At 41.0% G+C, this 23357-nt stretch overlaps 1 protein-coding gene across 1 annotated transcript; it reads left to right on the top strand.

The window, feature by feature from the left end:
* Positions 1 to 79: 79 nt before the first annotated feature.
* On the top strand, positions 80 to 21169 carry ASL (argininosuccinate lyase). The gene is made up of 17 exons (XM_007429674.3): positions 80 to 159; positions 358 to 422; positions 7337 to 7531; positions 7998 to 8081; positions 8796 to 8852; positions 9726 to 9823; positions 11026 to 11103; positions 11676 to 11753; positions 12996 to 13048; positions 13850 to 13912; positions 14399 to 14513; positions 15601 to 15685; positions 16322 to 16381; positions 18696 to 18779; positions 19059 to 19139; positions 19589 to 19695; positions 20929 to 21169. Exons 2-17 carry the CDS (start codon positions 411 to 413, stop codon positions 21071 to 21073), a joined length of 1395 nt encoding a protein of 464 aa, XP_007429736.1. The 5' UTR covers positions 80 to 159; positions 358 to 410; the 3' UTR covers positions 21074 to 21169.
* Positions 21170 to 23357: the final 2188 nt, after the last annotated feature.

The following is a 23357-nucleotide window of genomic DNA, read 5'->3' as shown; positions in this document are numbered from 1 at the left end:
GGGAGGGGCCACAGAAGGGCAGATGGGCAGGGCATCCCAGCTGGAAGCAAACCCCGCCCCTGGGGGCGTGGCCTGTTGGTGGGGACCCCTTGAAAAGGAGACCTTTCGCAGGCTGGAGTTAGGGGAGTTTGGCTGGCTGGTTCGTTGGATACGCGGGAGGTGAGCTGACTGAGGCTGAAGCGGCTGATCGGGTTGCAGTGCGGTGGTGGGTCGGTCGCCCCGGCGGATCTTGCACGACCCACTGGCAGGGATCTCTTGGGAGCGAGCGAGCGAGCGACTGTGTGCGTGTCTGCCTGCCTTTGCGGGTCAGGTTAACTCACCGCTTGTTTGCAATAATCGTTTCCCCCCATTTTACAGGTTTTCCACGGTCCTTGCAAAGACCAGAAAGAAGAAAATCAGAATCGTCCGACATGGCATCGGAGGTGAGTGGGCGTCTGAAGTCTTCTCTCTCCCATCCCCTTGGACATGTTGGTGGCTGGAAACGACCTGGGCTACCTCCTCTCCTGCCCCAAGGGGACTTTCGTGGGGTAGGAAAAATGGGGATGGAGAAATATTTCAGAGGTTGGACAGGTTCTGCTTGGAGTTAATTGATCTGGAGCCACTTGTGGGGTTTATTGAGGGCTTCAGAGTGGGTATCTCATTATGCTTCCCCTCCCTCCTTTGGAGTTATTACTATAAAGTTATTTTACCTAAAGGAAAGTGCCATGGTATAAAGCTGTGCTTCTCAATCTTAGGAACTTTAAGAGGGGTGGATTTCAATTCTCAGAATTCCCCAGCCAGCTTGGTGGCTGGGGAATTCTGGAAGTTGAAGTCCACCCCTCTTAAAGTTGCCAAGGTTGAGAAACACTGGCATAAAGCACTGCATTTCTACCTTCAATAAGCAAATAGGACACCACTATTATTACGTGCTGTATCTATAAGCTCCTACAGGGATCTGCTATTCTCTTTCAGAGGCAAGAACTAGGTGGTGGATTTGCTCCAGTCCAATTAGGGATTTTTTTTAGCAGCTGTTATTTGTACTGGAAGCTCCAATGTTTTTAGATTGTAGAATATTTTTCTCTAACTTGATATCCTCTAGCTGTGTGGGACTTCAGTTCCCATAATCTCCCATGCTAACTGGGTTATTAACAACTGAAGGGCATCCAACTGGGGGAAAAAATCTTTTGGATATGCTGGTTAGCCAGTACGTGAAATGTACTTTTTTTTTAAAAAAAGTCTAAGGCTGAATCATTAACATTTTGGCAATCCCATCTTGAAAAATGCTTCAGCAATGAAAAAGGTGCTTTATAATACAGCAGAGAAGGTAAGAAATACACCCCTGACCCCAAGGAGCTTTCATTCTAACATTTTATGAGTGGGAGAAATTAGATGGAAATGCAGTTAATGTGTACTTGGGAGTTTATTGCAAGTAGAAAAGAACATCTGGGGAGGTAATTAAACAAATTCTTATTGGAAAATCTGGAGTTTTGAGAACATTGTTGAAGGAAACAGGTTCTTTATATATGAGTTCCAGGCACAAAAGGAAGTAAAGGAAAAGAGCAGAAAGCTGTTTAAGAAAGAATGGTGGAATGAAGGACTGAAGGTCACAGAGGAATATATGGGAGTTAGGGCACCAGTTGTCTGATGATTAGTTAAAAGACATTCTTCACAGCCATGGAAGCATGGCTTTGCTAGGAATTCTGGGAGCTGTAGTCCAACACATCTGGAGAGTTGCCAAGTTGGTGAAAGCTGACGTAAAGCATTCATTCATGCATATTATATTGGAGGGTCAATAGCTCAGGGGCCGAGAACAAGCCCTGCCACCAGAAGATTCCTAGTGTCTTTCCCTCAGTTTTAAAAGATTAGTTAGCATAAGTAAAAATTCTTCTTTACTGAAGAACATTGCTAGTAAGTACTGTAGAGAAATGCTGGGCTGGATGAATCACTGCTTATTCTGTGAGGTTGTGTTTGTACATCTTAACTTGGTTACTCAACTCATATTCTGCATTCACACATATACTGAAGTATATATGAATCAAAAAAGCTGATTTGCATATCAGACATAGCACCAAAAGCTAACTGCGGAAAGATTAGTCAAGTTGCATATGGTGCAAATATAGCCACACTAAGTCTTTAAACTGCCTTGTCAAACATGTCATGCAAGCCCATTCAGCAGTTCCATATAATATATTCCTGGAGTTGTAGAAATCAAGAGGGACATGAACTAGGGCTTTAGATTCCAACTCCCAATCGTTTGGGGACTGAAGATTGCAAATCAGATGGCTGAGATGTTCCAGAAACATATCACTGCGGTAGTGGAGAATTTCAACTATCCAGACATCAACTGGAAATCAAAGTCTATGGTGAGGGGGAGGGCCAACAGGTTCTTGATATGCCTTGCAGACAGCTTCATCATCCAAAGATTGGAGGAGGGAACGAGAGGGTCAGCCATACTGGACTTAGTATTTATTAACAGGGAAGAAATGGTTGAGGAAGTTGTAGGGACCTTGGGCAAGGGTGACATGTCAGTCTGGAATTCACTATATGGGAGGCAGGGAAGAACAGAAGGTAGTCAGATTAGTATTCTAGATTTCAAGAAAGCTGATTCAATAAGCCAAGGGAGAAAATAGGAAGGATTCCATATGGAAGTCCTAAAGGGAAAAAATTCAGGAAAGTTAGGAAATTATGAAAAATGAAATAATTAAGGCCCAAGCATAAATGATACCAAGTAGAAAGAAACTGCTGTGGTTACATTAAAAAGTTCTCTGATAAACTGAGGAACAAAAAAAAAAACAAGTTTAAAAAATTGAAAGAGAGGCATATAACAAAAGCAGAATATTAAGGAATAGCCCAAATTCTTAAGCATAGGGTCAGGAAGCCTAAGGGCTCAGAATGAGCTGAGGCTTTGCAAAAAAAATGCCAAAAATAAGAAAAAAGAATTCATTAAGTATGTGTAGAACAAAAAGAAAGTTAATGAACCAGTCAGTCTGAGTGGAAAAGATAGCGAGATAGTGACAGCAACAGGGAGAAATCTGAACTGCTTAATTCCTAAATTCCATCCAATTTTCACAAAAGGAAAAAGTGGTCCAATCTCTCAAAGGCCACACCATGGGGGAGTAGAAGGGAAATGTAGGCCAAAATAGGTAAGGAATTGGTGAGAGGACACCTAGCTGCTTTGAATGAATTTAAGTCTCTGGACCTGGATGAATTATATCCCCAATACTAAAGGAAATGGCAGATGTGATCTCAGAACCACTAACTGTAGTCTTTAATAACTCCTGTTGGACAGGGGAAGTGCCAGAAGATTGAAGAGGAGCTAATTTTGTTCCTATCTTTAAAAAAAGGGAAAAAGTAGACTCAGGAAATTACAAACTGGTCAGCTTGACATCAATACCTGGGAAAATCCTAGAAAAGATAATCAGGAAGTAGGTGGCAAGCACTTAGAGAGGACCAAGATTACTAGAAGTCAGTGTGACTCTGATAAAAAACAGGTCGCGCTAGACAAATCTTACTGCTCTTTTTGACAAAGTGATTAGATTAATAACTCAAAGGAAAGCTATAGATGCAATGTGCTTAGATTTCAGAAGGCATTTGATTAACTTGATCGTAGCATCTTTCTTAGTAAAATGTAATAATGTGGGATGGATGGTTCTAGTAACAGATGAATTTTCAGCTGATTGAACAACTGTGCGCAAAGCTTGGTCCTTCATGATATCATACCAACATGGAGGAAGGCATCTAAGGGGGATCTCAGGGTCCTATCCTGAGTACAGTGCTCTTCAGATATTTTTGTAAAAAACTTAGGTGAGGGGATAGGAGGAATGCTAATCAGATTTTTGGTCAGTACAGAGCTGGGTGGTGGAGGACTGCTAATACTTCAGAAGGCAAATTCAGGGTTCAAAAGGCTATTGATAGATTTGAACACTTGGCCATATCCAACAAAATGCAGTTCAGTGGTAAGAAATGTAGGGCTCTGCACTTAGGTGGATACACAGGTACAAGATAGGTACCTGTCTTGACAGTAGTATTTGTAAGAAGGATCGGGTGTCTTGTCAGACCATAGATTACTCATGAGCCAACAAAGTGCTGCAGCTAGCAAAAGAGATAATGCAACAGAAGCATGATCTTAAGATCATGGGCAGTGATCGTTCTGCTTTATGCTGCACTGGTCAGATTGCACCTGGAATATTGCATTCAGTTCTGGTCACCACAATACAAGAAGGACACTGATGAGCTGGAAAGGGGTGCAGAGAAGAACAACAAAGATGGTGAGGGACTTGGAAGCTAAATCTTATGAAGAATGTTTGAAGTTTAGCCTTAAAAAGAGAAGGCTAGGGGGAGACCTGATAGCAATCTTCCAACACTTGAAGAGCTGTCACAGAAAAGGGGGTGTGGATTTATTCTCCATAGCACCTGAAGGTAGGACAAGAACCAGTGAGTGGAAACTTTACAGAAGGAGATCCAAACTCAAAATAAGGAAGAATTTCCTGACCTTGAGAGCGCTTAAGCAATGAAACAATTTGCCTCCTAGAGCCGTGGGTGTTACATCACAGGAGATTTTCAAGCAAATGTTAGACAGCCATGTGTCTGGGATGGTATGAGAATTCTTGCCCAGAATAGGGGGTTGAAGACCTTCAAGATACTTTCCAATCCTATTATTCTATGATTGTTATCCCCTAACAAAAAAAATATGTATAGATAATAGGACCCTACCATGAAAATTAAACCCTCATTCCCTGAAAAGTTATAACAGAATAAGGGACAAATGATTCTTTTTTGGGATTTGCCAAGCCTCCAATTTCACAATATCTCTTTACTTAGCTAAAATTGGCAATCTGTGTTAAATTGTTTCTGATCCACTTCCTGTCCTGAGCAGAAAGCATTTAGAAGTGGCAAATATGACATTAAAATGAATTCTTGGCCTCATTTGAAGAAATGACCCCCCCCCAAAAAAACTTCTGGATGAAGATTTAACCTTCCTTTGGCCCAGAAACCATATCTTCTGACCAGTGAACTTTGACTAGCTCTTAAGCATCACATGCTGTCTTCATGTTTGCTTTGAGAAAACAGGGCTACAGCTACACCAGAATTGTGCTGACGGAAGGCCTTTTGGAATTGCAGCAATATACTGAGCATATCACTGAAAATGAACCAACTATATGCTGCCAGTGACCTGATTGCCATCAATCAATATCCTGCCAGAGTCCTACATAGAAGGAGAATCTTGAGTGGGGTGGGGGGGTGGGTGGAATAGTTGAACTCCAGTCATAGATTTGAATAAATACCTTTTTTTAAGGAAAAAAAAGTTCTACTGTGGAAGAAAAACTGGTTTGAGCATAGATCCTGCTCTTTTTGACTTCAGAATTCTGTATCTGTAATAGGAGGACCTGTTAGATGATCAGGGAAATCCTAGTTGACTGGCTGAATCAATCTGTTTCCTGAATGAACCAATTTTATGAATTACACTATGTGCTGAACCATAAATTAATCATATAAGCTTATTAAGCCACAGAAAATCTAACCAAGATTAAATTAACCAAATTTACATTTACATTTACCACAAGGTCTATAACTGTGAATACAACCAATGAATTTTATGTGTACCCACACAAAAGATAAAAAACAATTGTTATAAAAGCAGTATTATCAGAGCCATTTGGCAAGTGGGTGGCTTTACAAATTAAATAAGTGAAAAATAAATATCAATATTTTTAGGTGGTACATACATGGCAAATTATGTCAGAAAAGGAATTCTTCCTACATGAGTAAAAATGAGAAATAAATGTTCTAAAACAGTGCCATGTGTTAAAAATGATAGGATTCCAATGTCTGGTTAATAGGGGAGGCCTTTTTAATAATTTGACTAGATATATGATCATCATTTTCTTGTAGGCCAGTGTTATGGGTTTCTCAGAACCTGAGGAAGTAGATAATGGTGTGCAAAATATTACTAACCCAGAATATCTGCAGATCCCTCCATTATTAGAAATAGGGTTAACCATCTTCTCTGTTCATTATGTATTTTTACCAAAATTAAGGAGTCCTCACCATAACAGATTGAGTACTATAATGAAAATATCCAGTTCCCAAGATTGCTGTAACCTAATCCCTTTCCCCTTTCAATACATTGATTATAGAGGAATTTGTGAGAATCTTTTTTTCTATTCCCAAGATCTTGACTTTAATCTCTAAATTCAGTAAGATGAGGACTTGTTAATTTTTGCAGTAACAATCATGGGGTATGGTAACTGTTTTTATGGTAATGGAGGAATGAGCAGATGTTCTACGCTCATGATGTTTTGCAAGTCATTATTTACTTTCTCAGTTTCTAAGAAGCCCATCAGTAGCCACCACACTGAAACTTTCTGCTTCCTCAGGTTGCCAGCCACACAAGGACAGTCCTAATATTTGGCAATATGTGGTGTGGATGTATAAGTATCCCCCACCCCCCAAATATACTTGTGATCTGTTTAAAGTGCCCTTGTAATAAAACATTCACAGCAAGCTGAACTGACTGTGAGGGTTGACAGGGGGAGAAACCGTATCTCAAAGATAGTATAGATAGCATGCTAACCTATTAGGAAGTGATAAATAATAATAATGTCACCCAGATGGATCTATCAAGAATATTCCAACAGCTTTAGGTGATAGATGTTGTCTTCAGGTATAAAGCCCTTCATGGCACAGGATCAGGTTATCTGAGGAACCACCTCGCCCTGGTCACTTCAGCCCGTCCCACTCGGTCCAGCAGAAGGGGCAGGTTGCAGACCCCACCAGTCAGGGAATTTCGATTTGTGGGGTCTAGGCAGAGAGCCTTTTCTGCTGCAGCGCCCGCCCTATGGAACATCCTGCCACCTGAGGTCCAGTGTGCCCCCTCCCTCATGGTCTTCAGGAAAGGTATTAAATCCTGGCTTTGCCAGAAGGCCTGGGGGCCAGAGGGGGGCCCGCACCTGTGGAGATGGCTGGTGGGATGATGGGTTGCCCCCCCCCAGCATCTTACAGGTTTTTATAGGGCCAAAATTAGAGGAGGTTTTTAAGGGCATTTTAATATGTTTTTTAATTATTTATAGTTTTTAGCCATCTTGGAGAGAATTGTGTTTTTTCTTTTTTATTGTGAGGCGCCCAGAGTAACCCGTGGGGGAGATGAGTGGCATACAAGCCGAATAAATAAATAAATACATAAATACATAAATACATAAATAAATTAGCCAGACAGCGTTTATCCATGACATGGGTTGAAGGCATCATCTGTTTCCCCTCAGGTCCAGAAATGCTCGGGCTGGTACACAAACATGCAATTGGAAGAAGTTAATGTTAACTTGTATGAGACATTATTTTCCCCTTCTCCCCATCCTAGAGTGATAAACTTTATGGAGGAAGGATAATGGGAAGTATTGATCCCATCATGGAACAGTTTAACGCTTCGATCAATGTTGACAAGCGCTTGTCGGAATTTGATATCTGCGGAAGCATGGCTTATGCAAAAGCTTTGGAAAAGGCTGGAATTCTGTCTAAAGTTGAAATGGAGAAGATCATCAGTGGATTAGAGAAGGTAAAGCTGTGATAGGGATAGAAAGAACTCGAAGTAAAGGTAGCCTTAAATACATGGAACGTCTCAGCTTTAAGTAAAAGGATTCTGCAAAATGGATTCTTTGGGGCTCTTTTCTCTTGGGTGTGTGGAATAAAACTTTGAGAGAAACAGCCCAATATAATTCTTGGTTAATCTGGTCCAAAGTCTAGGAATACTGAGCACACCGTTTCAGTTTAGGCTGAGAATTATGGGAATTGCAGTCCTAACACATCTGGAAGGTTGCTAAGTGCTGCATTGTGCTGACGGTATCACATGCATAGCTATTACTGCCAGATTTCTGCCAAGAAGATTAGGACTTCTAAGTGCAGGCTTTGAACCTTGCTATTAAACCCATGAATGATCCATTGAGCCTCCTTTTTTTTTTTCAGACAACTAGGAAGTTCTGTTAATTACTAAGCAACTTTTTCTTTGGCTGCTGCTGTTGTAGATTTCTGATGAGTGTACCAAAGGCACCTTGATGTTCACCAGAACTGATGAGGACATCCACACCACCGTTGAACGCAGACTCAAGGTTTGTTTGATTTATCTGCTTAACTGAAACATTCTGATTTGAAGGGTGACTGTAACTTTCTTCAGTAGTTGGGCTGACTTGGAGTGTTCATAAACATTCAAACTGTTCCAGGGAAAAAAAATGATGACAGAGTAGAATCAAAGGGATAACAAGGGGTGGACACCTTCATGCAAGGAAAAAGAGCACTATGGGGGTGAGATAAATTTTTGTGAGCCAGTTTAGGGTAGTAGTTGAGGTGCTGGATTAGAAATCAGGGGAACATGGGTTTTAGTTCTCCTTTATGCATGAAAGCCAGCTGTGTGACTTTAGGCCAGTCACTTTCTCTTATCCAACCCACTTCACTGGGTTGTAGTTGTTGGGAAAGTAGGAGGAAGGAGCATTATGTACACAGCCTTGTGTTGTACACAGTAAAGGCAGGGTATAAATCCATAAATAAATAAATGATCCCAATTAATCTAGAAGAACAGAATCTGTGCCTACCGGTGCTCAATACATTTTTAAATATAAGTATACCTAAAATCACTAATCAAAGAGCTAGTTTTCATAATAATAATCACCTCACTTAATAAATATTGAAGACAGTCTTTGCTCTGAGAAATCTACATGGTTTCAGTGGATTAATCTTGGAAATGTAAATAGTCAAACCACGTAACTACTTATAGGATCAGATTTCTTAGAAATATTGGAGAATGAAACCTTTCTTTTTATTTTCAGGAATTGATTGGTGAGGTGGCTGGAAAGCTTCACACTGGACGAAGCAGGAATGATCAAGTAGGAAAAACCTGAATGGTTTCAAAATAATTTTAGCTATGTTGCCATTTCTGTGTTTTACCCCCTTTCTGTTTCATATTCCTATGCAAATAAAGTAGATGATAATTGGAATATCTTGAGAATCTGAGTTATTCCAAAGTGTTAAAGAACACCAAATTTAAAGTTTTTTGGACTCCCCCACATTAGTTTAAAAACTTATGTTGGAGGTGAAATAAATTTGAAAAGACTTCAGTGCGTATGATATAGTTGTGTCTAGCTGTAGTTCCATTTTGGTTAGACATTCATCTGGCAGAAAAATCTGATCTTAAGCAATAGTTTTAACCAGCTTACAAGAGGAGTTTCAAATAAATTCTCCCTTTACCTTTTACATCTTGCATCTGATCAATGGTGGCTTGCAGGATGCAGAAGGCAGAGTTATTAAACATTCCTGCCCTCCTCCACAACTCATGACTACCGCTTTGTATTTGTAGTGACAGAAGCTACGATACACTGGACTTTGCATGCAACAAATGACATTTTGATGGTGGTGCTATCATCTGCATGATGATGTCTTTACACAAATGATATAAATGCCCAAGAAGCCTTATTCTCTGCTTTAACTGACATTCCAGAATAAGGGACACAGGAGTCCATTAAAATGAGGCTTCATTATACAGAGAATAGATCCTTGCTAGGGCAGTTAAATTCAGCCACTATCTCTAGACATGCTGTAGGAATATTGAAATGGTGCCTTCAGACATTACTTGCCATTTGAACTGTATTCCCCCAAGAACGTAAATAATCCTCTGAGCATCCTTTGCAAAGGAGATCACACCTCCAGTGGATGGCTTTGGGACTCCTTTTTGAAAAGCCAAATGTGTCCCTTTCTTTCAGATAGTGACTGATCTGAGGCTGTTTATGAGGAGCTCCATCGCAATGCTGTCCGTTCACCTCCAACAGCTCATTCGGACCCTGATGGAACGTGCTTCTACGTAAGCATGGCTCTTTCTTTTAAGCCTAGTGGGTTACAGCTTCTGGTTCAAGAGCACCTGCCTGAGCCCAGTGGTCTCTCCCACTTTTCCATCATCATCATGCTTCCAGTAACATTCCTAGTGAATTCTTTAGCTAATCCCCCTTAGTCCTCAACCATTGAAATAAGCCCCAATTCACTTGTATTATCCCTACTTAAAAGCATGAGGAAATGCATGAGGAATCTTGTCCAACCATCTCATTTCCCCCAGTGGCTGACCAGATTCTTCTGGTAGCCTGCAAGCAAAGCACCAAGTCTTTGAAACCAGATGTACAGTCTCTGTTCATGGAGGCTCCATTTAGTTATGAGGACTACCAGCCCCATGAGCTTTCCTGTCATCAATTCCCACAGACCAATGGTTCCAGGAAGCCCCAAAAGCAGACAGTGAAAGTTCTAGCTTGCCCCAGGTTTCTGATATGCTTCTCCTGGTGCTGGGAAATTCTGGGCTTGGCAGTCCACGCATCTTAAAGTTGTCAACGTTGAGAAACACTGTCCTACGCTACATGGAGATTCCATTTGACTATCCAAAATGAAAAAAAAAATGCAAGCATACTTATTCTGCATGAATTAGGTTCATCACATAGCTCAGGCACGTGCAACGCTTTTTTGGTTGGAGGGCCACACTGGGCTTTGTGTAGTTCTAAGGGCTGCCCTCCAGTAACAAGTAAGGAACAGGGATAAGGGTTTGCCTCTTAGCATCCCTCCAGAGCAGACCAAATGGGCTCTCTTTGAAACAAGGGGCTCCAGGGGACCATAAAAGGATGCTGGACAACTGCATAGGGAGTATAGGTGCCCTCTGACCCAGCTTACTAAGACCTAGTCACTACCTGGTAAATCTTTTTGTTTTTTGAGTATGACCTGGCATCGATCATGGGAAGCAGTTAATAGGCACAAATGCCTTATTGCTTTCTCCCAGTAATTTGGATATTGTTTCTGTTTGTGGTGACAGAATGTGACAATTGATATTTATGGATATCTTTTTCTTATGTGAATTCCTTCATCCATTATGAAACCACGTTTGTCCTTATCAATGTCCTGTGACGGGACCATTAGCTTCATAAATAACTTGGAATTTTTTTCCCCCATCTCTCTCTTCATTTGTCTCCTCTGTTGTTAAAATGAAGGGCAAATTTGTAACTTTGTGGTCTGCTTGTTCTATTGTAGTGAAATGGAGGTGATATTTCCTGGTTACACTCACCTGCAAAGAGCTCAGCCAATCAGATGGAGCCACTTTTTACTCAGGTAACCAATCCTCTACTACTTTTAGAGGTAACCTCTGTCAGTGCTTACATCTAAACAAGTTATGGCCACTATTGCTATAAATTGAAATCTGTCTACAACAGCTGGTGTCCCATGAAAGTGGAAAAGAAAAGGTTGCATCTGAACATAGGCAGAGCACCTTGTAATGCTAAAAGCATAGACATCTGCTTTTGGTTTGGAATTGAACTTCCAGATTCAAGAGGTATAACAGCTCAGATCCCGTCCATTTTTCCTTTTAGACATTTGAATTATTTTCATGCTTACACTGAATGCTTAGCATGGCTATTTCTCCCTCTCCTTGGGAAGGGCTTACATCCCATGTACACTATTCAAGTTAATACTTTTACATAAAACTCTGCAGTCCATACATTCATGTGCCCAGGAACAATGTGGAACAATATTTGCTGCTGTAAAGATTTTCTATTAGCTGCACCTATTAAAATTCTCTAACAAAAGGATCTTTCTTTCTTTCTTTCTTTCTTTCTTTCTTTCTTTCTTTCTTTCTTTCTTTCTTTCTTTCTTTCTTTCTTTCTTTCTTTCTTAATTTCCAACAGCTATGCTGTTGCTCTGGCCAGAGATTATGAGCGTCTCTTTGAGGCAAAGAAAAGGATCAACGTTCTGCCTTTGGGAAGGTAAAATCTACCCCACCCCCCAGAAATTGTTTCTGAGCCAATAGAGACCAAACTAACTTGCCATTAACATATCTAAACCGATATCTTAGTATGGTGAGGAAAAGTATAATAATGCTTCCCTCATCTTATTTGCAAAGTCAAGCACTCAATTTAGCTAGTCTGTTATTGCATTCAACTTGGTTTCCAGAGATAGGCATATGCAATCAAATAAAAACTTACATCACACAGATTGGCAAGAGAATCATAGTTTGGCTGGTTTGCCCCAAAGCAGAAGGACAAAGGAGTGGGGGAGGGGGGCATGAATGCAGCCATCAACCTTTGACATTCCTCTGGCTTCTCACTGTACAATCCTTTGCTTCATTTAATTGAAAAAAGTCACCTCTAACCTTTAAAATATTGTTGTATAAGAAATATTATATTTCTTATGTGGGAAATAGTAACAGAAGCTAATAGAAACTACTTCCAAATGATGATGATAGCATTTTAATGACAAAATCTGCCTTTGGCAATACAGTATTATTTTCCTTAATAGTAGGGAAAATAACCTTGATGGCAGAGAGGTCTTCCTTTATTTTTCTCTACAAACAATATTACTTATAGGTAGAAGTATCAGGTTGGGCCACCATGGAAAATATGCCATGAAACATTATTTCCTTGGTCTGTTAGCCTTGAGATAATCATAGTGGCAAGGATGATGTATGATATTGGTTTATAAACAGGAAGATTGACTAAAAATTTTTTTAAGGGAAATCACTAGAGAAGGCCTAGATGCATTATAATTAATAATGAAATACTATCCAAGAGCTTCACCACTTAGTCATTCATATGGAGGAAATGGAATAAAGGTGTGGGGAAATGGAGGGAGCAGTTTAAGATTCCTGACCTGGATGTCCAAGCCCAGTCTGGGCCTGACATATGTCCTCTGACTTAGTTCCATAGGATGCTGCTGGGGGAACTTACCTTGTGCAATCATTGTGGAACCTTACAGAGGATCTGGAGGAGTGTTTCTCAGCCTTGGCAACTTGAAGATGTGTGGACTTCAACTCCCAGAATTCTCCAGTCAGCAGCTGGCTGGAGAATTCTGGGAAAAAGTCCTCACATCTTCAAGTTGCCAAGATTGAGAAATATTGATCTGGAGTATGCAATTTGGGCCATCTCGTCTCTTTGAGATGTCTTTTCCCCACTTTGGAGTCTGCTTGTGGGTATTTTAGGGATTCCTTCTAACCTTTCTCTCTGTTGCAGTGGGGCTTTGGCTGGCAACCCATTTGGTCTGGACCGTGAACTGCTCCGCCGAGGTGAGTTGTATGTCTCTGCTTGAATAAGGAGTTGAAATATGTCCAGAAGGCAAAGGGATGTGCAGATTGCCAAATGAAATGAGGTCAAGAGTTAGGCATGACTGTTTTGAAGTTCTCACACAGAGTGATGGACATAATTCTTGATGTTTAACAGCAGTGGTTTCCAAACCAAGTCCTCGGTCTTCCATGATCACAAGTATGATCACTGGTCAAGAAAGCTAGATCTGTAGCATCTCAGGGCCACTCGTTCTCCAACCCTGCTTTAAGCACTTCCAGAGCCATTTGGGACTTTGTTCTTGAAATAGTTTCATGGGAGTGGGGTTAAAATTCCTAACAAGAGAATTTCTTGGGCTCAAGCATGGAGACATGCGGAGGTATTAGTCCTGGAAAGAAGTGTTGCTTCTTTCTTCGAGTTGTATGAGGACAGGTTACATATGTTCATTCATGAGGAAATAGTCCATGGGAATTGGCAGGGGGTCAAAATCAGCAAAATGGTAGGCTCAGTGTCATGATCAAAGCCCTGCCTCTTTTGTGCATCTGTAGATTTTTGACCCCACCTGTGGACAGTGCTGGGATAAAGTTCTGTTATACACCCAGAATATACTTCTTCTGTTGAATAGCTTCATGACTGTTTGGCCTTAGATGCCAGTATGTAGAGACCTGCGTGCTACCAACAGAACCTTTGAAAAACCTGACTTTCCTTCCCTAACCTTGAACCCTCCAGAAATGTTGGAGTCCTACTTCCATAATCCCCAGAACTAACTGTATCCTTTGATATTTTTTTTCCTTTTTTCACTACAGAACTGGATTTTGCCAGCATCAGCATCAACAGCATTGATGCAGTGAGTGATCGAGACTTTGTGGGTAGGTACCCTGTTTTTTGCTTCCTTGGGGCAGGGTTTGGTAGGGAAAGTTGCAAAGTAATAGGATTACAAAAAAGAGGAGGAGCTGAACAGGGGTGTGCATATGTCATCGTCCCAAGGGCTAAGCAGTGCACAGTAGGTCAAAAACTGCAAACCCCAAATAAGTGGGCCAGGATGCTATGTGGTTCTGATTTTGATGGGTGAGTTAAAGGGTGAAATGAATGCATTAAGTCTTACAGGGGCTTAAGGTATTCATTTCATCCCTTAAAAACCCTCCAGTCTCCCCAGAACAAAGACTGGGGAGTCCTCACCCACACTGGAGATTCTGGGGCTGCAAAAGGAATGTTATTAGGGTTTTTTTAAAATCTTGTACCCCTGGATTAGGCAATGATTGTTTCTAGCCAGGGCAGCATACTTTGCTTATAATTCAGGAACAAAATTTAGACTTTTCTTCCTCTCTCTTTTTCCCTTCTCTTCTTTTTATCAGTGGAGTTTCTTTATATTTCTTCCATGATCATGATTCACCTGAGCAGATTATCTGAAGATCTGATTGTCTATAACACAAAGGAGTTTGGATTCGTCACTCTCTCCGATGCATATTGGTAATTTTGGGGCATCTCCCATCCTTTCAGGACCTTGTCCTAGCAGTCTCATTCTAGAGTCCAGTAACTTTGTTACTGCATTCATGACCACCCCTATCCAGGGTTCCTCCAGTTATATTCATTTTTTAATTGCCTTTCCACTGAGAAGCCAAGGTGCTGTTGCAACAGTTGAATAAAATGAATCAAACGAACATCGCACATAACATTTTAATAATAAAACCACTCAGGAAACAGAAGCAATTTGAAAAATCAAGTTGAAAAGACATGCAGGTAGTCCTTTACCAACTGCCTCATCTAGTGACCATTTGAAATTGCAATGATTAAAAAAAACAGCCTTGCGACCAATCCTCGCCTTTATTACTGTTGCAGCATCCCATGGTCACTTGATTGCCATTTGCAAGCTTCACAACCAGCTTCCAACAAGCAGAATTAATGGAGAACATAGAAGTGAAATTGCAAGTTGTGGTCATGTGATGTCTCACTGAACGACTGCACTGATTCGTATAATGACAGAAATGGAAGTGAGGTCGTAAGTCTGACACAGTCACATGCATTTTCGCTTAGCAACCACAGTGCTTAGCAATGGAGTTGCCAGTCTCAATTGTGGTCAGTAAGCAAGGACTATCTGTATTTATGCCTTTCCAGAAAAATAAGAATGTCAATGTGTTGCATCCCTTGGTTTGGGAGTGAACAGGTTCCCATGTGCTGATAAATGGAAAGGACCATTCCTCCAGATCATATTACCTGAAGTTGTACTACTAAAAAAGTTTTCTAAATGTCAGCCTACCCCCCACTTCCCTGATAACCCTGTATTGTTTCACTGGTACATGCTTGTGTTCAGGATGTGTCCTCAGTTCATGTGAAACAACAGTGAGCCAAGTAGGTACGGCCAGAGATCTGTGCACCATGGCATTTCTTCTAGCACCCTTTTCAGTTGGAAAGCAAATAAATAAATAAATAACCCCACCTTCCCTTTGAACAGAAAATTTGTGAATTCATGCTAGTAGTGCAAAATTAGATATTGCTTGTGCATTAGAAGCTTGAGACTTTTGCAGATACGTCATGACATTTTTGTTTCTGATTAAAGCACTGGGAGCAGCCTGATGCCCCAGAAAAGAAATCCGGACAGCCTTGAATTGATCCGCAGCAAGGCTGGCCGGGTGATTGGAAGGGTAAGTGCTCAGACGTCATTAACATTGAGTTGGTGGAAATGTGTTAGTGAGCCAGGGAGATGTTTGCAAAGGAGATGGTTAGTCTTGACACATAAACCGGAAGGGAGGGAGGGAGGGAGCATTAGGATGCTATGCAAATACAGCTGCTAGATTTTTAAATGAACTGTTTAAATATTCAGTGTGAACTGGGGATGGAGCAAGGGGGAGTCCACTGCTGGAAAGAAAGCTAATGCAGGTTTTCTGGTGAAATGAGCATTCATGAAGCTGCAGGGTGGGGAGTAGAGTGTTGATCAAGGCACAAGGGATTGGAGCCTTGAAAGTAAGGTGGGGAGATTTTACTGCCCTTGAGGCTGACATTGCCAAGAACTTGGAATTTTAACAGATCTTTTTGGAATTCTGGAAAAGAGGAATGAAGTAGGAGAGGGGGCAGCCAGGTTGGCTTAGAGACACTGCTCCAGAACTCTAGGAAGTCATATGCACTCAGATTAAAATATATAAGAATAAATACAGTTTATCTTTGGAAAATTTTGTTCATTTATTTTTTTAAAAAGCCAACACTGTGCATTTGCTTATTTATACACATTAGGTATCTTGTCACTACATGAAATACTCTTCCCGTTTCCTTTTTCCTTGCAGGCTACTGGACTTCTTGTGATTCTGAAAGGACTTCCCAGCACTTATAACAAGGATCTGCAGGTAAATCATGGGATTAAGACAGAAATATTCCCAGCTGATCATCAGTGCTTGTTCTAGCTGCTGCTTCCCTGCACATTCAGTTGATTTCAGGTTATGTGGTTGTGATTCCGGAACTTCCTGCTGCAAGAGAAGAGCAGTGCTTGGATCCAAGTGGCTTTGAGTTAATTAATTTGAGTTAATTTAACATGGGCTAAAGGTGGACTTTGGGCTGATAAGATCCAGAAAACACCCGGCGAGCCTATGGCACCTCCTAGCCTAGAGCAGTGTTTCTCAGCCTCAGCAACTTTCAAATGTGCGGACTTCAATTCCCAGAATTCCTCAGCCAGCCATTTAACTAAAATTTCACTTTCTTCTCAATCTTAAAACCAGTTTTTTTCATCAGTTCATTTTGTTTTTCCATTTCCGTATTCTTGGTTAACAGTCTTTTGTTTATTAATTTTAAAGCCAGCTAACACCCCAAAATCCTTTAGTTTTTCCATAAATATTTCTATTCCTTCCAGAGGATCTTCTAAAATTATCGCTGTCATCAGCAAACACCCAAAATTTATATGTTTCTCTTTTAACCTTCACTCCAGCAATTCTCTCATCTCTAGTCTCATATCTCTGTTCAATACTTCCAAAGCTAAAATAAATAGCAATGGTGATGAGGGGCATCCTTATCTAGTCCCTTTCTGTATCTCACGGGGTTTTGTTAATTCTCCATTCACAATTATCTGTGCCTTTTGTGAGGTATAAATTGATTTTACCCATTTGATCAAATTCCCACCAAGGGAATTTCTTTCAAATTTTTAAACAAAGAAGTCCAGTTCAAATTATCAAAGGTCTTTTCTGCATCAAGAAAAATCAATGCTACTTGCTTTTCACTATGTTGTTCTAAGTATTCCAAAATATCCAATATATTTCTAATATTGTCCCTCAGATGTCTTTTAAGTAAAAACCCACACTGGTCTTCATGAATAAAGTCCTGTAAAAACATCTTCATTCTCTCAGCTAAAATAATCATAAATAACTTATAATCATTATTCAGTAATGATGTCGGGTGATAATTTTCTGGTGAAGTTAAGTCTTGACCTCCTTAGGTATTATTAATGCTATAGTAGCCTCCATCCAACTATCCAGTCTCTTTCCAGTCTGTAAAACAGAATTCATCATGTTTTGCAAAGGTTGTAATAGTTCATCTTCAAAATGTTTGTAATAAGAGGTTGGTAAACCATCTGTCCAGGCACTTTCCCAGTTTTAACCTTTTTTATAGCTTTATAAACTTCCCTTATTGTAATGGGTCTATTCATTAATTGTTTCTGCTTTTCTGTGATCGTCAGTAAATTTTGTTTCCTTAAATATTCATCAACCTTTGTCAGGGGAATTTCTTCTCCTTCATAGAATTTAGAGTATATTGATGAAATATTTTTTTGCATCTTTAGACTATCTGTTATTACAGTATTTCCATCTTGTAATTTTAACATCATTTTTTCTCTTTTTCTTTATTTAGTTTATATGCCAACCATTTCCCCGGCTTACTTGCAAATTCAAAATTCTTTTGTTTTGCATAATTCATTTTTACTTCCATTTCTCTTCTTGTTAACAAAGGCAGCTGCCATTGTAAAAGTTTAATTTGTTGTGAAATAATTTTCATTTTTGGGAATTTACCACTGTCAGAGAATCCTGTCACCTGATACAGTGAGATCCTTCTTAGGTTAGTCCAAGCTGACATGCATAGGCTGTGTTCACACAACATGCTTAATCAGATTAGTTAAAGATCCTAGCAGATGCACTTGCATAACATGCTAAGGTTGGTTAACTTTTTGTTGCAACCCAACCAGGTTAGTTAGTTTATCATGCAATATAAACTGCAAATTCAAAAAGTAGCTTAATTTAGTACCCACATTCAACATACTTTGTGAATCCAACCACTGAATACTGCTTCTTTGGGAGTTAGCAGATATAGAATTACTTTTCTGACATGGCCCCTCATGATCCTTCTGCATGTGGTTATTATTAAAATTACCATGTTTGGAAGCGGTTTATCCTTAAGTACTGGAGTTTACCAAGAACAGTGACCTTGTCATTAATGCAAACTGGTTACTGGCCTAAGATGACCTCGGGTCTTACCCAGGGAGACAGCTCTTATATAAGGTAGGAAAGGTGGGTTTCTCCCCATAGTTCATCAGCCTCCGCACAAAGTTTCTCCCCATAGTATACCAACCTCCTCATGCATCAAAATGCCAGATGTTGAGGCCAGATTGCCCAGAATATTCTTCCCCTACCAGCCATTATGTTCTTTGGTAACTCTCTTTCAACATTTTTTTACAAATAGGAAGATAAAGAAGCTGTGATTGATGTGATTGATACCCTGGACACCGTGCTTAGGGTTACCACTGGAGTTATCTCCACTCTCCAGGTGAGCATTTCAAAAGGGTGGGTTATCCTATTGGCTGGAGTGGCTTCAAGGTTTTTCTCTGGATCTCCAAGATCCTTGTCCCTTTATGCCAGCCTAGAACAAACTACTTTTGACACTCAAGGAGCAGAAATCCTATTGTGCTTTTGCCAAGTTTAACCTAACTGCCATGTGGAGGGTTTTTTTTAATGATGGTTAAAAACACATTCATTCACTTTGTCAGGCTAGCTAGCATCTGATATTCATGATTTCTTCTCACCGCTCTTTTATTCATTTGTCTAGATCAACAGGGATGCCATGGAAAGAGCCCTGAGCCCTGAGATGTTGTCTACAGATCTTGCTTACTATTTGGTGCGCAAAGGAGTGAGTATCCAAGCTCGTAGGGAACAGAATCACTCATATCTATGTGCCAAAAGTATAATTCCAATGGCACAGGATGTAGCTGGGCAAGAAATTGGCTGGGCATCCCGTTCTTACCACCCTGAACCAATCTTAGAGAAAACCCCTGTGCCTAAGGGATTGCTGGTTATGCTGACAACTTGGTAGCCTGCATCCAGTAATTTATTTATTTTATTTAATGGATTTATAGGGCCGCCCAACTCAAACACTGTGCCAGCTGGGACCTAACAGCTTTTAGAAATGGTGCTCCAACTGGGTTTTGCATTTCCTGTCTGTGCCATATTCTGTAGTCCAGGAATGGTTGGAAATGTCAGCACAGAGGTGGCAGCTTAAGAACACTGGGGAACTTTTGAGGATAAAGATTAGACCGAAAAATCTCCAAGCCTTCTGATTTTGTTCTCCGTGTATTCCAGGTGCCGTTCAGGCAAGCCCACACTGTTGTGGGGAAGGCAGTCCGCTTAGCTGAGAGCAAAGGAATGACTCTTAGCCATTTATCCTTGGAAGACCTGAAGGGAATTCAGTATGTATCGTGCTCTGGGAGCCTTTAAAGATTCCTCTTTAGTAGATACAGAATGATGTATGGTTTTAACTTTTGGGAACAAGGAAGCCATGTTTCTACCTCTTATAGCTATGCATATGGGGATAAGTCACATTTATGGAATGCTAAAGACTTTTCATGGATATGGAGTTGCTATCATCTATTTAGTGACCCTCTGAGACCCCACAATTAATTCCATATCTTTTTTCCAGGGAAGGGGAAAAGACAGTCTGAAATTATCCTCTGAACTAGTAGCACAACCTAATTGGCAGAAGAGTAATGATGAAAACGGTGTCATAAGTAACTAGGATCATTAAGGGGAGAAAGTAAGCAATCTTTGGTAGTGAATGCTGAAGTGGTAGAGGGTTTAGATCAGGATTTCTCAACCTTGGCAGCTTTCAGTTGTGTGGACTTCAATTCCCAGAATTCTGGGCGTTGAAGTCCACCCATCTGAAAGCTGCCAAGATTGAGAAACCCTGGTTTAGATCAACTACCAGGATCCACATTCAAATTCAAGTTCACTGAAAGGCCCATTATCTATCAGCCTAACCTACCTCACAGGGTTGTTCTGAGGAATCATGTATACTATCTTGTGTTGCCAGGCTGAGGGCCACATTTGGCTTTTTAGCTGCATGCTAAGGGCTGCAATCCAAAAAATCGGTGAAGCCAGGACAAAAACCTGACTTCGGTTTCATTTTATTTGCTCTGAAACTTGGATAAAGTTATTACTTAAAAATTACAAATTAGTGACCACTTTGGGATGAGCTGAGGAGACTGTACTTTGAGAGGCTGCAGGAGATTCTAGGACAGTTTTTCAACCTTAGCAACTTTAAGAAGTGTGGACTCCAGCTGCCAGAATTCCCCTGCCAGCATGCTAGCTGGGGAATTCTGGGAGCTGGAGTCCACACATCTTAACGTGGCTAAGGTTGAAAAACTGTGTCCTAGAATGTGAAGTTGTATACCTCTGCTTTACAGGTTGGGTAGGATGTTGGTCCACCTGCCTTGCTAATAGCAATCTGTTCATTCTGTAAGAATCTAGTAGGAGCCATTGAAGATGAAAGCTGTTCTTATTTGCAGAGCTCCTGCGCTGTGTTTCTTGGCCACTTAGAATGTGTGACAAACAGAAGCAACCCAACAGTTGGCTTTTATTGCTAGGTTTAAAAGGCACTCTTTCTGTAACATCTGACTGAAGGTTCTTCTTGTTGCTCCCTCCAGCCCCCTGATGGCAAGTGATGTTTCACAAGTTTTCAACCACCAGCATAGCGTGGAGCAGTACACTTCCCCTGGAGGGACCGCCAGGAGCTGCATCAGTGCCCAGATTGAACATTTGAAGGAGCTGCTGAAGAGACAGAAAGATTAAGCTTTGAGTGTGTGGATATAGTGTCCCGTTGCTGCAGGTTTCTGGTTAGCATGTTTAATCATAAGATAATAAATACAGTGGCATATTGGATTTCAGGAAAAACAGTGTATGCTTGTTTTCTCACTTCAGGTCAGATGTTTCCACCAGGAAAGATTTATTTAGTTGTTTATTTCAATCAATTTATACAGCCATCCATCTCACAACAGTGACTCTGGGCAGCTAACATAAAATTAAAACTCAGTAGAGAACAACCCACTAACAAATACACATGGCAGTCAAGGACAACAGTAATCATTACAACAGGGGGAAGGGGGAATGATACAGTATACTGTTTCATAAATTGAACAATGGGCTGGGTTGGCACAATACACTAAAATAAATGGGGAAGACACAATAAGAGTCCCATCTTTGCTCATCAAGATACAAGAAGACATACATGGAGTTCAAGACTGAGAACCACCAGCAGCAATATCCTGCTTGACAAAGGTGTCTCATACGGGTTCATAGAAGACAAAGTACTTACCAGCAGTCAAGGTTCATGGGGCAAAGGAATGGGCATCTTCAGGGCCAAGGTTTCCATGAAGGCTTTCACAGTTCAAAGCAAGTCAGCCTGATTCCTAAAACCAAGGGAGTCTCATACCAGGTGTTTCCCGACACAACCACCCATTCCTCCATCTTTCTTCCTTGTGGCTTTCTATCTGGAGATGTCAGTATTCCATATGCTAGTAGTTAGAGCTCTGGTTCAGGGTTGGTGGCTTTGGGTGTAGAATCAGTAAAGGTGATTTTGCCTTTCTTCTGTTGTCTGGTAGATATGTCCAAAAGCTTCCATTCCTCCTCCAGACTGCCAATCTGGCCCTTTCAGGAATACATCTGTGATTCTCCAGAAGTGAACCCGCCAAGCCAGAAGTATTTCTGGCAGTCCAAATGTGGGTCCAGCACCAAAACCAAGTTGTTTCATCTCAGCTGCCCAGCTCTCTGTGTCTGAACCACTCTGTATTGTTCCTCCTCCTTGTCTGAAATTGATGATACACCCCAGGGCACAAAAAAAGCAGAATAATAAGTAAAACTTGAACAGTTTACTAAACGGCAAGGAGATTCAAACATTCAACAGCCAACTGGACAGCAGTGCATTACTGTATGTAGCTCTGCAGAAGTTTTAGAAATTTCTTGTAGTGGACTCTTCTCATAGTGCTAAATAGGCTGAAATTTTTATGAGAAGCGAATTCATAAAAGAGAAAATAACAGCTTACTGTTTAAAGAAAAAAATACTTGAAAGGCTGCACCATCCACATTTACACTTGGCTGTTTCACCATAATTTGCATAAGCTACAACTGGACAAGTTCACATCGTGCACTGTGGCTTATGCAGGCAGCCCCAGGGCCCCTCCAAAAGTTGCCATGAAATTATAATGTTAATAGGACACTAAATACAAGAGGAATAATTGCATTAACCCGAATGAGTTGAAATTCAAATCAAACTTGTCACAATGAAAGGCAGCCCCCGGACAATTTTGGCTACTCTCAAAAAAAGCTAAGCAGGATCGAACCTCATTCAGAAGTATCTGAATGGGAGACCACCAAGAAATGTGATGGGGGAGTAAAAAAAGAAAACCTCTCTGGAAGGAGACAACAGCAAAGCACTTCCATATTATTGCTAGGACAATTAATTACACTGTCACCAGAAGTCAAGCTTGAACTCCAGGGATTTTATCCTTCTTCAAATCAATTTCATTTTTGTCTTAGCTCCGCCCACTTCTCTGCCCAGGCCCCGCCCTGGATTTCCACTCAATATACTCTGCTAATGACGTGTGAAGTCTCCCCCTTGGACACAGCTGCCATGCACATTTACACGTGTTCAAATGGCCCCGGATGTCAAAAGCGAGGTGGCCCTCAGCCTGAAAAAGCTGCGCCCCTCTCCTACTGAAACCGGCTGCGATCTCCGTTAGATCCGTAAATAACACTCCAGTTTTAGGAACACCTGGAAGAGAATGCTTGTGGCAGGAGCTTTTGTGGACTACAGTACCCCATTTAATCTGATGTAGCAATTAAAGGTTAAAAAGCAATCCCTGAAAGCTTCTGCTACAATATATGAGTACCTAAAGCCGCCACCCACTGAAAGGCGTCTGTTTGCATTACTTGCAACATCCTGACTTGGCTCCAGCATTTGAATGCCGCATCTTAGGAAAGCCCGGGCTGCCCTCAACAAAGATGGCGGCCGCCGTCCTCGCGCACGGTGCCGTGTCACGTGCCTCATCCATTGCGACCATCAGCTGACCTGAGCATC

This window comes from Python bivittatus, unplaced genomic scaffold, assembly GCF_059951505.1.
Source record: "Python bivittatus isolate LINGU-HERP-01145 unplaced genomic scaffold, Pbiv_v1 ctg000690_np1212, whole genome shotgun sequence".
NCBI classification, from domain to species: Eukaryota; Metazoa; Chordata; class Lepidosauria; order Squamata; family Pythonidae; genus Python; species Python bivittatus.
The sequence above is the reverse complement of the archived record's forward strand: the minus strand, read 5'-3'. Positions and strand labels throughout refer to the sequence as shown.

What these genes read in the sequence shown, in the direction of transcription:
- ASL (XM_007429674.3), top strand. An exon ending in GACGAAGCAGGAATGATCAA is followed by an intron (nt 8,853 to 9,725) that starts GTAGGAAAAACC and finishes CCTTTCTTTCAG; the next exon opens with ATAGTGACTGATCTGAGGCT. An exon ending in CTGATGGAACGTGCTTCTAC is followed by an intron (nt 9,824 to 11,025) that starts GTAAGCATGGCT and finishes GTTCTATTGTAG; the next exon opens with TGAAATGGAGGTGATATTTC.